The sequence below is a fragment of the Mycteria americana genome, chromosome 4 (assembly GCF_035582795.1).
Source record: "Mycteria americana isolate JAX WOST 10 ecotype Jacksonville Zoo and Gardens chromosome 4, USCA_MyAme_1.0, whole genome shotgun sequence".
NCBI classification, from domain to species: domain Eukaryota; kingdom Metazoa; phylum Chordata; class Aves; order Ciconiiformes; family Ciconiidae; genus Mycteria; species Mycteria americana.
In genome coordinates this window covers 75545471-75566266 of record NC_134368.1, presented here as the reverse complement: position 1 = coordinate 75566266, position 20796 = coordinate 75545471, and the positions used below count along the sequence as shown (strand labels likewise).

Here is a 20796-nt window from a genome sequence, read left to right as displayed (position 1 = left end):
GGACACAGTAACTCTGAAGCTCCATATTATGACTTTGGCCCAGCTGTCATTTATTTCCACTATTCTCCAGATTCACTCTCTCCACAGGAATGCAGAGAGGAAAGTTTTAAGGTGGAGTAGACTTATCTCTTTTCCTTCCCCAGTACAATACAGTTTAATACTGTCAATACTTGGAGATAATGCATAATTCAGTTTGTCTTTTATTAATATATAGTACAGGGGAAAAAAAGTAAATAAAATTTAACTTATGAAGAAAGAGGTCTACTCCACACAAAGTCCTCCTCTACTCTTTATCTGAGACAAGAAAACGCAGTGAAGAAATCATAGAATTGCTTTTTTTTTTTTTCCTTCCCCTCCGATGTCAAGTATAAGGATGCCAAAAATAAAACAGCATGTTCTTCGGAATTCAGAAGAAGCATGTCAAGCAGAAGTTACTTCTTACTTTTAGTAACAGGGAACTTATTTTTGGATGCACTTGAAAAACTGACTGCAAATGAAGATTATTATTTTTTTTCTTTAAAGATTAAAATAATGGTATTTGACTAAACTAATACATCACTGCCTGTAACTGTGATGTTTTGGAAAACAGCACTGAAAAAAGTAAGTTACCATCCGTAGCAACTGCTGTATTGTATTTAAACCTATTTCATTCAGCCTTTAAAATAAGCACACAAAGGAGTAAATCTAACCTCCGTTCAGTACAAGGATTAAACCCAGGAAATAATTTAATAAAACTTTACAAGAAAAACGACTTAAGCATTGAGGACAATACAGCACTAATGTGTTTCATAACCAATGTCTTACCAACTGTAAGAGGGTCAGTGCACATGCCACTTCTGTTCTCCTTCCATGCCAGCAGGTACTTGAGGCTGACAGGATCTTCTGCTTCTATATGGCTGTTAAATGCCACCATCAGTTTATGAGCCTTTGCAATGCCACAATAAGTCTTTGTTTCCTCCACTAAGGGCAAATTATTTAAAGTTTTTGCTGCCTCAGAAGCCCGAGTGAAATATTCAAAAGCTTCATTATAGTTCCCCTAGTAAAGAAGAGAAAAAAAGAATTGTAAATACTTCTAGTCACCTGTATTTTACCTTGACATTACAGCCTGCTCCTCTGGCACCTCTGAGATGTTGCAGCTGAGAGGCCGGTCCACAGAATGACTCATAGCATGGTATTAAGCAAATCACTCTCCCTTGCTGTTTCCTAATCTCTAAAATGCAGATAACACTGCTCATATCTTTCTCAGGAACCGAATTGTTTTTTTGGTTGTCTGTGTAGTATTTTGAACATACAAATCTAAGTATATCAATACTAAGTATTAATATTGATTCCAGCCAGGCCATTTAGAAATTATCGCTATTGTTTCATTAAGTTTAACATCTCTGTGGGAGGAAATGTCCAAATTTACTATTGTGGTACTAAATTTTAGAAAATAAATCTTAAAAATGGAAAAAAAGAGGATAATGAAATGATGGACCTAAAGCACAGAAAAGAACAGAAATTAAAACCTACAGATTTATGGGGGAAGAAGGAGTATACCAAAACCCAGGGATATTCCTAATCACAAAAAGAGAAACAGTAGGAGAAATATAAGCCAAATATTGCTAAATAGAAAACCCAAATAGTTTATGTCTTTATCCTGCAGAATACAGAAATCCAACATTCATGAATCCAGTAAAAATGAGTATAAACTACAGCAGATAATACATTAAGAGGAATTTAAAAAAGTATAACAAGAACTATTTTTCATGTGAGAAAGAAACCTCCTCAACTTCTTGACCAAAGAGGAATAAAGAGAAAACTAGGAAAAATCATGATAGGCTCAAGGATGTTGCTGAAAAGCTAAAATATTTCTTGGCATATTTCTTCATCTTTTGCATATTTCTTCTTTGCCATGAAGCTACTTTGAGTTACCATCAGACACAGAGTCAAAAGAAGAGTTGCAGGAGCAAGCTTCTAATTTAAAAAGTAGCATACCACCAGACCTCAACAGAGCGTAAATAAAAGATTTGAAGAAATCTAAAGACAAAGAGATCGAATTGCTGGGAAATAAATTACAACTCTCATTAAAACAAGGTAGTATAATCCAGGCTTGAAAGGTAGTACATTTTATGTTGGTATTGTATGTGGCAGTGTGCAGTAACTTTATGCTCTAGTATCAGTATTGTCTACTGTTTAATTGTTTTTTACTTGTGACACCTATAATAATAGGTGGAATGCACTCAAAAGAGAGAAGAAACAATATGTTTTATTGAGGTAAAATAATAATTTGACAGAGTTCAATGAATTCAGTGGATTTTAACAAAGTTTAACGGGTTTACCAAGATTCAATAAGTTTGTTGCGAATAGGATTTTTTACACAGCTCTGGTTTAGCAGCAATTTAGGATTTATTAATATTTTGAGATAGATCACAAGATTAGGTTGTGTAATTCTTAGCACTTAATCATCAGCCAATTTAACAGGCGATTCAATGGAATTTATTACAATCAAGATAGCAACTTAGTTAAAGATTTGAGAATGGCAAGGTTCACCTCAGACTTACAGCAGGGTTTCCTAAATCAAATTGCACACACAGACAGAGGTTAAATCAAATCACACACACTCAGACAGACAAACAGTTCTAAATCAAATTGTACACACACGCACAGAGGTTAACCTATGATTAAAATTTCCCTTTTCGTGAGTGTCATGAATTACTCACTTTTATGTGCCGGCGTTTGTCAACGGATGATCGTTGAACCTCACCAAATCAGGCCTTTGAATCCTCGCGAAATTGGGCCTTTGAGTCCTCCCGAAATCGTCAATGGACGATCTTTGAATCCTCAGTAAATTTACCCTGAGAAGCGTCCCAGTCCAGGGGGAGATACTGGGTCACAGCCCGCTGCGATCCCAGGGACCGCAAAGGGTCTCGCTTTGGAACACTATTTCTAGGATCGCGAGATGATTGGCTTTGGTCAGTATTTTCCCTTCTGGCCACAATTCGTGCGGAGTCATTTTGGTATAGAATTCAAGCAGCAGATGGTCCAGGTGCAGTCAGGGAGTGCCTGATTGTCCCAGCTCCTTGCACTTGTAGCAAAGATAACAGCACAATGGGAGTTTTCCCGAAACAGTCATGGCTTGTCATAAGATCGCAGAGTGGCCCAGGGGGCTGCACCACCACATTGAAAAAGAATCAGGTGACAATTTTGCCAAGATTGTCGAAAAAGGTAAAAAAATGAAGGTTTTTGCAAGGCTTTGAGGAATTGCAAAGGGACCTAATAGTACTACCTGAGTGGTTACGTGATAGCAAATGAAATTAATTCTTTAGAAAATGAGAGGTAATTCATACTGCCTGAACTATTTGTAACTTTTAGTGGGTTCTAATTAACTCAGGCTCAGGAAGGTGGCCTTGAAATAATACGGGCAGCTCTGCAGTGCCTTCTCCTAAATGCAAACCAGCTCTAATATCTAGTAAGGTCAAAGAAAATGTTAGGATGCATCAAGAATGCAGTGGAAAAAGCTAGAGTAGATACAATCCATGCAAATAAACAGTATATTAATAAAACTGGACAAAGTAAATATACACCAAACAGTAAATATAAACCAGGAATAGACTGAAAATTGCTACCAACTACAATAGAAGAATAGGGATGAATTGAATATAACCAAGAGCAAGAAATTTAAAAATAATTACAGATAGCTCTCTCCTCTTAATGGATTGTTTATGGTGACAATCTTGATCACAAGCCTACTAAGAAGAAAGGTGGACATCCTTGTAAAAAAAAAAAAAAATCAACAAACAAGACAAGGTAAAAAAAGGTCCTCCTGGGAGCAAGTCATTGTGGAACTGTTCATCCTTTACCTTACTCTCAAGGAATGAGTTCTGGCTATTGTCAGAGCTAAACAAACTCCTTGTGGCAGTTTCTATGTGTCTATCATTAACTCTAATTATAGCCTGCCTGCTCCCTGGAAAAAGTCTTCCATTTCTCCCATTGGTGTGGAATTCTGCTGCCCTCATGGCACCAACTTCCTGACTGAAAACATTTTCAGAGCTGCCTTATCCTTTCACTCTCAGCTTTGATTTAGTAAGCCTGAAACTCCCTTCTGCATATAGAGACCAGGAGGAGAGACTCCAATTGATACCTGTTGCACTTGATACCACTTTTTGGGATCAAAATTGGTATGACTGCTAAAATATGCCTGTAATTAAAAAAGAATAATAGAAATTCAGGTAGTCTTTAGGCTTTGTTTAATACAGCAGGAGAGCAGAATTAGGCCTATGAGGACGCAGCAACAAATAAAGAACAATAAGCAGTAGGATAACAGATAAAAAGCAGAAACATCTACCTACCATACTCATGAGAACTATAATAGGTTAAGTGATGCATTAGTGAGAGGAATGCAGCAAATCAGACTAAGAAACTTGAGAAAAGTGAAATAAGAAATGACAGCGTGTGTCATGCTAACTGCATCAGAGTTTGCATATTAAGTAAGCAACCTGCTTAACAAACTGGGAGAAATTAGACCTAATACTCATGCATAACACAAACCCAGGCATTTTAGGAAACAAGAAACATATGGGTAAAACGATCATGACTAGAAAGCAGGAACTGAGTGTACAGCTCAGTTAAAGAAAGACAGTGATGGTGATGGAATAACAAGATGACAGAACTGTAAAGTTACAGCAACAGCGTGGACAGAGCAAAGTGAATTTGGTCACTTTGGGAACAACAGTAAAAGTTATATCCCCAGTTTACTAAAGGTCCCCAAGGATAGATCTGGGTATAAATAGAGATATCTTTATTCGATGAGAAGGACAGTACTACTGCAAATTGTATCACTGGGGGAAGTACGGTGTTGCATAAAAATACCCTAACAATGACTTAACTTAGAGAATACTGGTGATGACAGCTGACACAAAGCAGGCACTGATCCAAGAGAGGAAATGTCAATTTAGCCTCAGTTTAGGTAAACATTGTTGACCTTGCAGGAAAAAAAGGTATAGAAAATAGGGAATTGTAAAACTTTAAGAGATTTTTTTTTTGTATGTTTAAATTAATAAGATTAACTTAGATAAAATATGTAAGTCACTACATGTCTTCCCTTCTACTCCACTACCCCAGTTCAAGGCAGCAAATTCTGAACTAAGAGAATTTAGAGAATAACCAAAAAGAGGTTAATTATTAAAATATCAGTTCTCATAGAATTGATTATTAGCAATGATGGCACAAGCAGTGAAATATAAAAGTAGTTAAACAGAATTTAGTTAATTATTTTTCAAATTCGGAGCAGAATAATTAAGCACAGTGTCACATCACCCTACTGTCTTCTACGTTTCAGACCCATTTTAAAGTTACTTCAGCAAGTTCTGAAATACTTTAAAACTTAGTTTTCAATGGGAAATTCTGCATTTATGCTAAGAACATATGTAAATAGAAAACTCTCAGGCTAATTTAGAGATTACAGAGTAAGATATTTTTCTACTGCTTATGAAACAAAAATGGGCCAGCAACTTTGGTAGTGGGAGTTCTCTGTAAGAGGAATCCAGGAAAAAAAAAAAAAAAAGGCATTTGGGGGTAGTGTAAGCGAAAAAGGGCAAGTAGTCTGTTCAATATATTACACATAGAAAAGAAATTCTGACAAAAAGAACCAGACAACAGAAGCTAGAAAGGGTGATTTTGAAAGGGTATTTCTATTTTTATTTCATTCATAGTGAAAGTGTTTCCTAATTTCCACATTGTCCAATCTGCAGAACAAATTCTTTTTATTACTTATTGTATCTAAATTATTTCATGTAGCATTTCAGCTCCAAAATAGGTGTTAAAGGGCTCAACATGAATCTTTCATTTCTGCAGTAATGTTTTTAACCCGTCTGATTTCAAAACCTAAGTGCTACTGCAGTGCAAGTGCTGCATCTCTAGATGCGGTAAGAGACAGTGTAAGCATGGAAACCACTACCCAGACAGGCAGCCAACAGAACTGCTGCCTTTGCAGGGTCCACCCCAGAGGAACAATTCAGAGACTGGCACATGGGTCAGAAAGAAGCACTTCAAAAGACCTTAGAAACTATGCTAAAGGGAGTTTCTTAGTTACCTCTAGCTTAATATTGTGCACCACTGCCTAGCTATTGATTTAAACAGGTCAAATCAAAGCCATCAGGCCGGATGGAGGCGTATAGAAGCCCTTCCACTACCAACACAGACCTTTGCCCAACTGTTTGTTGCTAGCACCATTTCATAAATTTGGCTGAGAGAATGTTGAGAAGAAATCAAGCTAAGATTAAAAACTGCTTACTACTATGCAATATAGTATACATTCATTTTAAAAAAGCATGGATTTCAATGTATTGTACAATAAAATTTAATTTGCGTTAGCTACTGACTTTTTATGGGCATATGTGGCCCCAATGGTGATTTGGATGCAGATTTTTCACAACACTGAAAGTTTGTCACGATCTGAATTCAGAGTTTTTATTCACCCATTCTAGAACAAAACCCTATGTGTTAAATATGGTGTGAAATTTTCACCTTTCCCAAAAACTTAAGGCACATTTTATTTAGTCACACAGCATCTTCTCCTTTGATAACTCTTGTAAGATACAATACCTGGATCAAATCCTTTTGGATCAATCCTTCGGTAGAGCATGGGACTCTTAATTCCAGGATCGTGGGTTCGAGCCCCACATTAGGAGAAATTGCGGAAGCCAAAGTCAGCTCGTTTAGAAAGGGAAGAAAATTAACTCTATCCCAGCTGAAACCAAGACAGTCATCTCATATGCAAAACCAGATTTTTATTGTGAATTAAACCTAATCGTTTGACATAATTACTACAACCAGTACTTACTCTTTCATTGTAAATATTCCCAAGTAATACACATGCATCCACCAGGCTTTGGCTTAGATGAGCGTTCTCAGCAGCCTTCATAAAGTCTCCCAAGTACTTAATAGCTTCAGGCACTTTTCCCTGACTGAAGCAAAGGACAGGGACAAAATTAAATATTCACTCAGATGGCTTCTCCAAATGCTGAAGTAACTTTAATTCACTCAGATGGCTTCTCCAAATGCTGAAGTAATCCCCCTGTTCTGAAGTAACTTTACTTTGTGATGACTTATCCAAGACTGGACTTTATTTCCAAAACAGTTGTCCAGGCACTACCTGTGCTGAGACCAGTGAGGCTAGTCCACACAGAACCTCTGAAGGCAGAACTGGATCCTCTGAGTGAAATAAAGCAAAATTCTTCTTCAGAATATCGTGCCACATTTTAAGGCCAAGAATGAAAATACAGGTGATGATTTTACAGGGGTTTTGGAGTTTCCATTATTTTAATATTTTTTTTCTGCTGAGCAGCTGATAACATCTTCAGTACAGCAGGACCTCACATCCTGAGAAAATAGGGGAAAGGAGGTAAGAAGGCTGGTTTTTCAGTAAGACTTTTTGTGCTCCTGTCATTCAGAGCTGCCATTTCTTGCTCTAGAACACTGGTGGTGCAGCAGGAGCTCCATAACGGCGCTGTCTCTTAGTTCTGGGGATGACAGCCTTTCCCTGAGCACGACGCTGCACTTTGGCTGGGTGGATCAAAGGTTGCTGGAGTCACACAGGCAAACCTATAAACTGTGGATTGCAGGCATCACCCCCAAATCCCAGTGAGATCAGAGCAACCTGAGGTCACAGCTGAATCTAAGTTGAAAATTGGCTAACGTACTTTGACAATAACATTTGCAGATTTCCTTTTTTTTAATAAAGCTGGTCATATTAATAATATAAGATCTCTGCAGTATGATTACAAGATATAAGATAGACATCTGGGTTTGCTTGTGAGTGAGGCACTGCACTCTTTTTCCCTTTAAGGCTGAAGTGTTACTGCAGCTGACCTCAATATTAGCCATGAACTTGAGTCACTAATGTAGGAGTGTAGCATGCTAAATGTCAAGCCACCAAGCAAGACAGAAAATCCAGTCTTAATCAAGAAACTCAGAGAAATAAAAGTTCTTGTAAGTGATAAAGAATTGTGATTTATTTTCTCACTATTTTAAAACACCTTCAAGTTATATTCCTGCAGCAAATGACTGACTGGGGTTTATTTACATTACGGTTTTTACATTTTTTACATTACATTATGGTTATTACATTAAGCTATATTAGGGATATGTGCTTTCAAAATCTGGCAGAAGTCTGCAATTCCCTGTCTTATGATATCAGAGTAATTATAACAGGGTAGCACCTGCCATGGAACAGGAAACACAGCAAAGCATAGCTGCAAATTTACAATATTGCAGTGATTATCTGTATGTGACTGAGATGAGCTAGATTGCTACAAAAGGATGCTAAAACACTGCAAACTAACATGCTTGAAATGTTCAACTATATACTACTGTAAAGCTTAGTTGTCAATAAGCAGAGTCGGATTTACTAAAGTTTCCTAATTTACGTATTTAAATATCATGAGAATATTAAATATACTGTACTGTAAACATTTGCCAAATGTCAAAAGCCTTCTAAATTTTACAGTCAGAAACACTTTTTTTTAAACCTTTTTTTTTTCCTGAGAAGAGAAAATCAAATGTTTCCCCACAGAAATACAGCATATGATTTATATAAGTTAAAGGACAAGGTTAAAGTGTTAGACAAATATTAATTCCAGTTTTTCTAGTTTTCTATATGCAGTGCACAGGTGCAACTTGAAGAGCATATTATACGGTATAATCATTAAATCCATTCAACCAGACCTTTGAGAGTTAAAAACATATATTCTGAGGAAAAGGACTCCTCGGTCCAAGGAATTAGAATGAAACAGTGCAGAATATTTGTGTATCAAGGTGATTCCAGTTTCCAATTGGGAAAACAGGACTGTTAACACCCACATCCCCTGACAACTGTCCAATTATGTATATCACACTTGGCCTACTGTTTGCAGTAGAAGTAATCAATAAAGGATGTGGTTGAGTGAACATAGATTTTGGTTGAACCAATGCATGAAAACTTAATCATTTACTCAGAGTGGAGAAATCAAATAGAGCAGAGATGAAACAGCCACTAAGGGGTTTGTTGATTGTGCCACCAAGTTTGTGGGCTAGAGGCTGAAAGTAATAAAGCAAATGGAATCAGTGACAGGAGAAAATGTAAAAAGGTTTTCTTAATTTCATGAATTAATAGAAATGTTTTGATGTATTTTTGGCCATTTTTTATATTTCACATAAAAACCTGTGCTCCACGTATAGAAAATACGAAAATTGCTAGGGCATACAGCCTCTTTCAAGCAAACAGAAATCAATTTGATACATATCAGAAAGATATTTCTCACTGTTAGAACTTCACTTATGCCAACTAGCAATTGGTTGGTACCGTTTAACAATTTTTCAAAGGAAGTACTTTTAAAAGCACTACAGCTTGAGATATTTAAAGTATGCTAGAAGGATTACTGAAACACTTTATCCCGCACAAGACCTGATAACATGATAAACAGGTCTTTCCTACTCAAAGGGCTAATATTTTATAGTTCCTTCAAAAATCTACATGTTATTTTATACAGCTATATACTTTCTATCTCCTTAGACATCACCTTCCTAAATGCATAAAATGTAATTTCCTGAAGATATAGTCATTCATGATCCCACAGAACAGTTATGATGACTTCAGCAGAAGAGATTACATATCTACAGCAACTCATTTTCCAGTTTCATGCTAAAATGCCCTATGAGATTTTTACCCCTATTAGACTTTTATGAAAATATGCACCTTTTATAGGATTGCTCATGTGATTGAATTGGATGTATAAATCATGTGTCCACAAGAAGTCATTACCATGGTGGACACTGGCAGAATAAGTCAAGAACATGATGCTATTATGTCAGATTTTTCCCTGGAAAATGACATGCCTAAATGCACATGATAGAGAATTTCAGTTTCCTGTGGTCTGTGGAAATATCTGCAGCAAAGATTTCACCAAAAATTCCAAAGCCTAGACAAGTTCTGAGAGATTCAGGAGGGCTCAGCCACTTTCTTCAACCTGTCATAAGGCAATCAGCACAAATTCTCACAGACATTATGGTTACAATGTATTATTTTAGGGAAACAGTAATCTTTTCTGTGTAAAGACATTATCCATCAAATTTAAAATGATTTGCACAAGTCTAGCCTAGAGCAGGTAAAATACAAGTAAAGAAAAAGTGATCAAGCTGAGTGTGGAGATTCTGTCACCAACAGTAATTATTCATGCATTTATCCAGTATTTTCTGAACAGGCCAGAAATTTGCTTGTTTGCTATACATCAGACAAGTATCCAAAACTTTGGTGTGAGAGTAAACAGAAACTTACAATTTTTTTTTAATGTCTCTCTTTACATTGGCTTTTCAAACCTTTTTTTAATGCCTTTTCCTCTTCCAAGGAAGAACCACTAGAGCTGGACCAGCATGATTTTGTTCATGAAAAATTCTGTTATTGAATTTTGAAAGGTAGGTTTGTCTGAAATATCCATCATACTGGGTTGCAGAAAGTGTTCCATTAGAGAGCATTACATAGCAAAAGGGAATTTATCTAGAAGGGCTGCTTAAGACAAAGATCACAGAATCACAGTACAGTTAAGGTTGGAAGGGATCTCTGGAGATAATCTCCATCTACCTTGCTCAGAGCAACTAGAGGAGGCCTGTGTCCAGTGGAGTTTTGAGTGACTTTTGAAGGATGGAGACTCCACAACCTGTTCCAGCATTCACCCTCACAGTAATTTTTTTCTTCTTCTTGAGTTTAAATGGAATCTCATATATTTCAGTTTGTGCCCATTGCCTGTTGTCCTGTCACTGAACATCACTGAGAAGAGCCTGGTTCCCTCTTCTGTACTGCTGCCTAAGAGGTAAGATCTCTCCTGAGCCTTCCCTTCTGTGGCCTGAAGAGTCCCAGCTCCCTCAGCCTCTCCTCCTAGGACAGGTGCTCCCAGTCCCTTCGTCATCTTTGCAGCCTTTCCCTGGACTCACTCCACTGTTGCGTCTCTCTTGTACTGAGGAGCCCAGAATGGGACACAGCACTCCTGGGGTGACCTCACCAGTGCTGAGTAGAGGCAAAGGATCACCCCTCTCGACCTGCTCGCAACACCGTGCCTAATGCAGCCCAGGATCCCGTTGGTTGCCTTTGCCATGAGTGTGTATTGCTGTCTCGTGGCCAACTTCTTGTCCACCAGGAAACCCAGGTCCTTCTCTGCCAAGCTCCTTCCCATCCAGTCAGCCCACAGGCTGGGCTGGTGCCTGGGGTTATGCGTCCCCAGGTGCAGGACTTTGCATTCTCCTTTCCCGAACCTCATGAGACTGTCATTGGCTCATTTCTCCAGCCTGCTGAGGTCCCTCTGAATGGCAGCACAACCACCTACCTGGTGGATCAACCATTCCTCCTCAGTTTTGTATTGCCTGCAAACACGCTGAGGGTACGCTTGGTCACACCATCCAGGTCATTAATGAAGATATTAATCAGTATTGGTGCCAGTATTGATCCCTGAGTATACCACTAGTGACTGGCCTCCCACTGGACTTCATGCTGCTGCTTACAACCCTTTGAACCCTTACAACCCTCACAACCCTCCGCTGCTTTCCCTTCATCCACCAAGCCAGTTGTCTTATCCTAGAAGGCTATCAGGTTGGTGAAGCATGATTTCCCTGTCTTAAATCCAATCACCCTCTTGTCCTTAACATGTCTGGAAATTGCTTCTGGGATCATTTGCTCCATCACCTTCTCAGGGATCGAGGTGAGGCTGACCAGCCTGAATTTTCCTGGATTCTCTCTCTTGAAGACAGAAGTGATGTCTGCAACCTTCCAGTCCTCAGGAACCTTGCCTAGTTGCTACAACATTTCAAAGATAATTGAAAGCAGCCTCGCTTTGGCCAGCTTCCTCAACACCCATTACAAGTGTTGTTTATGCTATTTTCTCATGTCAGAGATACTTTACAGTCTACTCAGCTATTTTTGCTCCTTGTGATATAGTAAAAATAATTACAGAATTGATCCATTTCTACTTAAAACAATGAATAAATGGGTTTTATGGAATGGGGTCTCCCCATCTGTGAGACCTCCTTACAAAATTGCCCCATTAAGACAATGCATGAAAACTTCCCAAGTCTCTATGACCCTCATTCATAGAGTTCAAGCATTCAAGAAGATGTAAGGCCCACATCCACAAATAGGTTTATACATCTTACCTGAGTCTTTTTTAAGGTTTTGGAGCATAAATCCAGAACTGTGATCCTTTGAATTTTTGGTCAACTGAATGCCAGAATTCAGTTCTGATTCAACTCTAGTTGCCATTACTGAAACTTGGTGAGACAAATCCCACGACTGGAGTGAGGCTATCAACGGCTACAGGCTGTTCAGAAGGGACAAGGCAAGGAAGGAGGGGTGGAGGCGTTGCCCTCTACATCAAGAAATGGATGGAGTGTGAAGAGCTGTCCCTGAAGAATAGCCACGAGCAGGTTAAAAGCTTATGGGTAAGAATTAGAGACCAAGGCAACAAAGGGAACCTTGTGGTTGGTGTCTACTACAGGCAACCCAATTAAGGGGAGCCTATTGATGAAGCCTTCTTACTCCAGCTACAGGAGGCATCGCACTCACAGGCTCTTGTCCTGATGGGGACTTCAACCACCCCGACATCTGCTGGAAAAGTAGCACGGCGAGCTGTAGGCAATCCAGGAGACTGCTGGAATACATTGAGGATAACTTCTTAAGCCAGGTAATAGACAGCCCTACCAGAAGGGATGCAATACTGGACCTATTGGTCATCAGTGCAACTGAGCTAATCGGTGACGTCAAGATTGGAGGCAGCCTGGGCTGCAGTGATCATGCACTGGTGGAGTTCGCAGTCCTGAGGGATATGGGTCAGGCAAAGAGTAAAGGTGCGGCTGGAGCTGCACTTAGCAAGGGATGCAAAGAATAAGAAGGGCTTCTACAGGTATGTCAGCCAGAAAAGGAAGGCCAAAGAAAGCGTACTGCCCTGATGAACAAGACTGGCAAACTGGTAACAACGGACGAGGAGAAGGCTGAGGTACTCAACAACGTTTTTGCCTCAGTCTTCACTGGCAACCTCTCTTCCCACACCTCTTGAGTGGATGGATCACAAGACAGGGAGCAAAGTCCCTCCCACTGTAAGAGACAATCAGGTTCGTGACCACCTGAGGAACCTGAACATACAGAAGTCTATGGGACCTGATGAGATGCATCCCAGAGTCCTGAGGGAATTGGCTGATGTAGTTGCCGAGCCACTCTCCATGATATTTGAAAAGTCATGGCAGTCAGGTGAAGTTCCCAGTGACTAGAAAAAGGGAAACATTGCACCCATTTTTAAAAAGGGTAGAAAGGATCACCCTGGGAACTATCGACCTATCAGCCTCACCTCTGTGCCTGGGAAGATCATGGAACAGATCCTTCTAGAAGCTGTGCTAAAGCACATGGAGGATAGGGAGGTGACTCGAGACAGCCAACACGGTTTCACCCAGGGCAAGTCCTGCCTGACCAACCTAGTCGCCTTCTCTGATGGAGTGACTACATCAGTGGACAAGGGAAGAGCTACGGATGTCATCTATCTGGACTTCTGTAAAGCCTTCTACACAGTTCCCCCCAGCATCCTTCTCTCTGAATTGAAGAGAGATGGATTTGATGGGTGGACTGTTCGGTGGATCAGGAATTGGTTGGATGGTCATATCCAGAGGGTAGTGGTCAACAGCTCAATGTCCAGATGGAGATCAGTGACGAGGGGTGTCCCTCTGGGGTCTGGACTGGGACCAGTTCCGTTGAATATCTTCATCAATGACATAGATAGCGGGATCAAGTGCATGCTCAGCAAGTTTGCAGACAACACCAAGCTGAGTGGTGTGGTTGACATGCCTGAGGGACGGGATGCCATCCAGAGCAACCTGGACAAGCTGGAGAAGTGGGCCCATGTGAACCAAAATGGGGTTCAACAAGGCCAAGTGCAAGGTCCTGCACCTGCACCAGGGCAACCCCCAGTTATCAATACAGGATGGGGGATGAAGGGATTGAGAGCAGCCCTGCGGAGAAGGACTTGGGGGTACTGGTGGATGAAAAGCTGGACATGAGCCAACAATGTGCGCTCGCAGCCCAGAGGGCCAACCATATCCTGGGCTGCATCAAAAGAAGCATGGCCAGCAGGTCGAGGGAGGTGATTCTGCCCCTCTACTCTGCTCTGGTGAGACCCCACCTGGAGTACTGCGTCCAGCTCTGGAGTCCTCAGCACAGGAGAGACATGGACCTGTTGGAGCGGGTCCAGAGGAGGGCCACAAGAATGATCAGAAGGATGGAACACTTCTCCCATGGAGAAAGGCTGAGAGATTGGGGTTGAGGCTGAGACAGGTTGGGGTTGTTCAGCCTGGAGAAAAGAAGGCTCTGGGGAGACCTTATTACAGCCTTTCAATACTTAAAGGGGGCTTATGAGAAAGATGGGGACAAACTTTTTAGCAGGGCCTGTTGTGATAGGACAAGGGATAATGGTTTTAAATTAAAAGAGGGTAGATTTAGACTAGGTATAAGGAAAACTTTTTTTTACAATGTATACAATGAGAGTGGTGAACCACTGGAACATGTTGCCCAGATTGGTGGTAAATGCCCCATCCCTGGAAACATTCAAGGTCAGGTTGGATGGGGCTCTGAGCAACCTGATCTAGTTGAAGATGTCCGTGCTCATTGCAGGGGTATTGGACTAGATGACCTTTAAAGGTCTCTTCCAACCCAAACTATTCTATGACTCTGTGATTCATAGGTGCCCAGACTTTTCTACATAAAAGTTTCTCAAATGGCTGAAAGGTGCTGAGAATCATCATGATATTTTACAGGGCAGAGCACTTTAGGCTTATCACGTACCTAAAGCTCTTCAAAGCAGGCACATATGTAAGGTGTTTAATTTGGTTAATGCTCCCAGGGCATAACTACCAGATAGGTTTTATAAAAAATACCACAGCAGCCATTTTCTAGAGGAAGGGTTTACAGTTGTGTCTTTACCTGTGCAATAGACTAGCAGTTAAATCCCTGATCCATGAGACTGAGTTCCTCCTTCACTTGAATCCAATCAGAATGTTCCTCTCCTAGGAGGATGCCTTAAATACTAAAATATTACTCTTAATTTCCCCTCTCATTTCTCCTTACCCACTGGTTTTCCTCTTTTTCAAATTGCAACAACCGGAATGCAGTGAGACCGTCCATTCCCAGATAGCTAGAGAATGCTCCCAGAAGGTGTGGGGTGCAGATTTGATGCAGGAGAAAATCACTAGTCACTCCTTCTTTAGCTCTGCTTTTAAGAAAAGAATTTGCACTGGCATGGTCTTTCAGATGAAGGGTTTAGAAACCTGACTTCAGAAGGATCTCCAAATCTGTAACTTCTGACTAAATCAATGTATATGCTCTCATTCCAGAATGTCTAAATCACAGAGAGAGGAAATTAATATACATGGTTTTCTAGGAATGTCCTCTTGTCTATCTTAGGCCACCCTCTACCCAGACTGCTGCTTTTTGTGAATACAAGGAACCCCTGAATGCTACTGAGAGCTCAGACATCTTTGCACTCATTGCGAAGTCACTCATTGTAACAGCTGATATCCCAGCAACTAAATCTTTCTCAGGCTTAAGACAGTTTTGAAAATGGGACCTGGTATTCTAAGTCTGTTCTGTGGCTTTTTGAACATCTTACCCATGTGCTTATTTAGGATGCTCAGAATATGAATAGCCATGAATTATGTATCAGAGAGCTGAAAAGAACTGTGATTGTGGCTGGTCCCTATATGCTCTGAAAGGCCAAGAGGCAAGGCATCTAACTCAAACAGGAGAATTTGCTCTGCACACTGAAATAAACCTGGTGACAAGTCCTCCTCCATAAACAGTTTGCCAACCTTTATCATGCATCATATGCACTGAAGTCCCCAAACGTAGGATGAATCAAGGATAAGCTGCAACCTTCACTTTAATCTCTTCTTCTCCTACTTCATATGATCATTGCATTAGACTATTTTATGTCAAAATTATTTGTGTAAGAAGTTGAAGTAGTTTCAAACTAAGTCACCTGGAAGAAGATTTTCATGCCAGACGCTGAAACAAAAACATTGAAGACAAGCATCTTATCTGCAACAAATTTATATGTAGTTACACATGCACAAACCAGAAATGCCTCCACAGAAGAAGTGAGTACAATAAATGGAAACTTACAGTTCAGAAAAGATTACACTGAGACACTTACTGAAGTGTCTACATTCTTCATTCTTCAAGATTTTCTGTCTTTTTTAACCTGGAAAATATGCCTGGATTTCTATTTTCCAGTAAGGTTCCTCCCAAACTTATGAGGAAAAAAAATTTAAAAAGCCCCAAAATGTGGGAAAAAAAGGACATATTACAGTTTACAGGTAAAGAAAAGCTTGGATCATACACTTTAAAAAATGTGTACCAGCTTAAAATAACTTTCGATGAAAGGGTCACTTACTGCAAGAAGGGCACTGCTTAAAATTTAAGCAGTCAGTAATGGGAAGCGACAGACCTCTAACGATTTAAGTCTTTCACAGTTGAATGAATCTGCACTGACAGCCAGACAAGGATGTGCTAACCTACCTTACCAGGATCTTGGATATAGCTGCATATGCTCTGCCTAGGCCAGCAGAATCACAAAGCGCTGTGAAGATTTTTACAGAGGTGTCCAAAATCTGTGAAACAGGAAAATAAAGCCCAATAAATACAATGCTAAGAATTTCCACTTTTTTGTGTCCATATGAAACACAAAATTAAAGTTTTCCCACCTGTACATTTCTTCTTTAATTAGCTGTAATGGGACTAGGGTTTTGATCATTACTTATAGTTGTTTGAAACAACTCAATAATTACAAATTAAAAAGACACAACTTGCATTTAAATCCCTGTATTTTGGCACTTTGCAAGAACCAAAGAGATATTACCTGATTCGCAATATAAATTTCCTTATCCATAATTTAAAAGATTTTAAGAGGCTGTGATTTTACAAATTTCTGTTAATCAATACCTTAAGACAGTATCCTTTGCATTCATAGTGTTTTAGAATGATATGCTGATATACAACTTAATATTGTTTTTCTTTCTTTAAACTGTCACTGTGACAACTTTTCTTAGTACAATTCGGATGCTCAAAAAGTGAATAAATTATAGGTTATACATTTAAACTGAAAATACTGTAGATAATTCTGTTATTTTTATGACTGATTATTCACGCACACAAGCAATTTGTTAACATTCATTTGGCATTATCATGACCCCTCCCACAACCGAAGGCTTACAGCTGCTGCATAAAAACATATGATCTTAATTTAATTTAACACTGACATCACCTGTATTGCATAATTTCTCTTTTCATCCATTTTTTTTCCAATGTTGATGATGGGAGAGTGCCTATAAAATTAAATCCTATTCTTTCCTCCCTCCTCTTTGTTGCTTGACCCAACCTATTACACACATGAGAAAACAGGAAATCTCCAAAGACTATCTATGGAAATCCTTTTTGCACATTTCCAAGAAAGGAGTAGTGAATGTCATTTACCAGCTCTGAAGGGGGATGGGAGATGCCCAGGGACATACACCAGTACCCTGCATGCCCCAAGATGCTTATTTATACTGAGGTAAAAGATAGGGCACTTTCTATTAAGACTGCATCCCCTATCATTGGCAAAGTGCATGGTTCAAAAGAAGGCAACTTGTGTGTGTTAATTCTATGGATGTCACCATTTCTATCACTGTTCCACTACTCAGATTTCCTAGTTCTTGAAGGAGTTTTACTACATCCAGGAGTTTCCCTGGACAAGGCTCTTATTTTTTAGTTATATAAGCTCTGTGTACACAAAAAGTAGCATTTATTAATGTGCACTGCACTATTTATTGTCCCTCAAGTACTTTCTTATCAGTTATGTTCTCATTTACATCAGCATTGCATCCTATACTTGAAGGTCATTGTCAATTGAGTTATCAATGCATAAGATATGACAAAAAGAGAGTGCAGGCACCTCAGTTAGGAACTTGTCACATCAGTTCAGAACTTGCCCTAAACTGAATGCATACTCAAAGTTGTCAAGGTCTGCAGTGCGTCCTTCTAATAATCCAGGCTGGTAACAGAAACACACACAAGTGTCCAAGAAACAGTTCTCGGTTTTGCATTTAACTTGGAGGACCTACAACATTTGTTGTAATAATCATGCCCATATCAGAAAACCTGCCATAAGAGTGTCAGAAGGCTTCCAAAATTTTACGTACTGGGCTGAAAATCTCTCCTACTTTAAACTGGCCTCTGCAATATTGAACGAGGACGCAGGGCCTCCCGTGGTTACTATCTAGCACAGAAAGGTCACTTAGGCACCTAAGGCTTAGGCTGCTGTACTTTTTTTCTATCAAAGATAGCACAAAACCTAAAAAGTACAGATAAAACCAAGGAAAAACCATAGCCAGAGAAGCTAAAGTAAAAAGTTGGTTCACTGCATCTCTGCAACAGCTGCTGGAAAGAAGTAAGTAAGTAAATAACTAAAGCCACTCATTCATATTGATGAAAAGTGCTCATTTTGGTCCCAGGTTACTACCACTCTACACAAATCAGATGTTTCATTCTAAATAATGATTAAATAATGATAATTGAATCATCTACGTGAAAGTGAGGAAATCTTGATAAATTACAACAGAAAATATATTCTTTACGTCTGTATTTCAAATAACTCCTCCAGCTTCAGATACTATGTAGGGACACAGAAGGGGACACATTCTTTATGGAATGGAGCTGTGTAATGCCCCTGTGTGCTGCAATTGCCCAGCATCCATTTATGTGGAGGAAGTGAAGAGGGGCCTTCTCACCTATAGTACATGCCTTACCTTCAACATTCAAGACAGAAAAAGAAGAGGAGGCAGGGCAGGATAAAATGCTGGATTAACATGTAAGCATTAGAGGATTTCACCCAAAGTCTCTTGCAATTACAGCACATTTTTAATTTTCATTTAAAATGAAAAATGATAAAGCTTGCGTGCTGGCAAACCAAGCAGAATTGACACAGTGATGTCTGCCAGAATCTGTAAGCAGCCTGAAAACAACAAATGGACATGAAAATTTTGCTTTTTATTTTCATGGGATATGAACAACCAGTCCATCTAACTGGGTTCTTATGAATACCACGTGAGAGAAGACATGCATGTGGCAAGAATGTATTGAGTGGGCATGGCTGGGCCAGTCATGGCTGGGCCAGTCACATTTATTAGCTCTCTGACAAGTGGATAAATATTGGGAACACATATCACTTGGATCTAATGGAATTTATAGGCTCCCATGAAAATTTTTCTACCTTTAGACAGAAGTATAGCCAGAAATGGGTCTTCTATATATATTTTGGCCAATCTGTGCAGAGGACAGTGACATCCAAGGAAGGGGTGGAACATGTCAATAATTAATGCCGAAAACTTTTACACAAACATGCGGTTTTGCTGCATTTGTAGTCTTAGAGAATACAGCTGTCATTACACAAAAACGAGGGAAAAATTGTTTTATACAACAGAACAAAAGTTGTCTTATTAAGGTAGTATGCTTCTGCTTCAGTATTCTGTGGTAAATATTGTGCATTAAAAGGTAATCTTGGTAATTTTCTTCATGTTAAGGAAATGTAAATAAAAATATATAGCATTGTGTAAAGAGATACTGAATGGGACTATATAAGAATCTATACTGGTACATTAAAAAGAGTGGGTTTGGGTATTATATGAATCTGGCTGAATTTCCTTCTCAAAACTCAAAGTTTTCAGAGATTTAGAGTTACTGAAGGGGCAAAATGTCTTGGTTTTTTGTTGATGGTGTTTTGTGTTTGTTTGTTTGTTTGTTTAAATAGCTATGTACAAAGAGGAAGGAAGCTGTTGCAGTAGATTCATCCTGATCATGCTAGGCTCCGTTGTAAAATTTCTGTACTGTTTCAAAGAGAGTTTGATAGTTCCAGCAACTAGTGGAAAAAGATCATTGTATATGCAGCTGAACAGATTAGAACAATGTACAGTTCTTCCTACCTCTAAAAAAAAAAAGGTAAGTTTAACAAAATACAAATTATAAAAACTGCACTGATTCTGGTCACGAATTAGTTTTTGGTTCTACATGACCAAGCACACTGACTGTCTCAAACTTCCTACTTCTGTGGGTCTGCAGTGGAAATAGTGGCTAAAAAAACCCCAAATAACATGAAAATCAAAGTCTAATACAGAAAAGAACAGTGGGTTTCAATCATTTGTTCTCATTTGTGCAGGATATGGGAAGGTGGCAGGGTGAAGACTTCAACTTTGTCTTCCACATTGCAGACAACTGTCCCACATGCCACCCACTATTATTTTGGTGTATGCAGAAAAAAAAAATACTTTTTATGGTTCCAAAACAGAAATTAAAAAAATCAGGAAGCATTGTAAAATTTCTGTGGGTTTCTTGCATAGCACTGAAAGCTGGATGCAGGTGCACCTGGAAAGAGGATAGCTACCGTGGGAGCATCTACAAAATCTCCTCCCAGGTCTTTGCAAGTCTATTGTGGCTACACTTAGTTACAGTGTAAAAACAAAGTAACAAGTTCTGCTTAAATCCTCAAACTAGAGCCTATTTGTGGTATAGCTCTTGCACTAATTCCTAGATAGTTGTGAATTTCATGTTTACCTCCTTTGCCAAGAAAAATATTAGTCACATCTCAGGCCTAGATTTGCTTCTCAGTTATCTCAGCATTATGCCAGTGTGACCCTCCTGGGGTTATTCCATCAATATAAAACAGATACACCAGCTCCTCCCCAAGACTCCCCCTCCCCAAAAACGCAACCTTTATTTTT

General features: G+C 39.4%; 1 protein-coding gene across 1 annotated transcript in view; it reads right to left on the bottom strand.

The window, feature by feature from the left end:
- Nucleotides 1-283: 283 nt before the first annotated feature.
- The window catches only part of TTC29 (tetratricopeptide repeat domain 29), an 86607-nt gene continuing 66094 nt past the window's right edge, over nt 284-20796 (bottom strand). The window contains exons 7-10 of the mRNA XM_075500519.1: nt 16562-16653; nt 6824-6947; nt 805-1036; nt 284-294 (exon numbers count right to left, since the gene is read on the bottom strand). Of these exons, the coding sequence (XP_075356634.1) occupies nt 284-294; nt 805-1036; nt 6824-6947; nt 16562-16653 (459 nt within the window). The remainder of the gene's footprint in view (nt 295-804; nt 1037-6823; nt 6948-16561; nt 16654-20796) is intronic.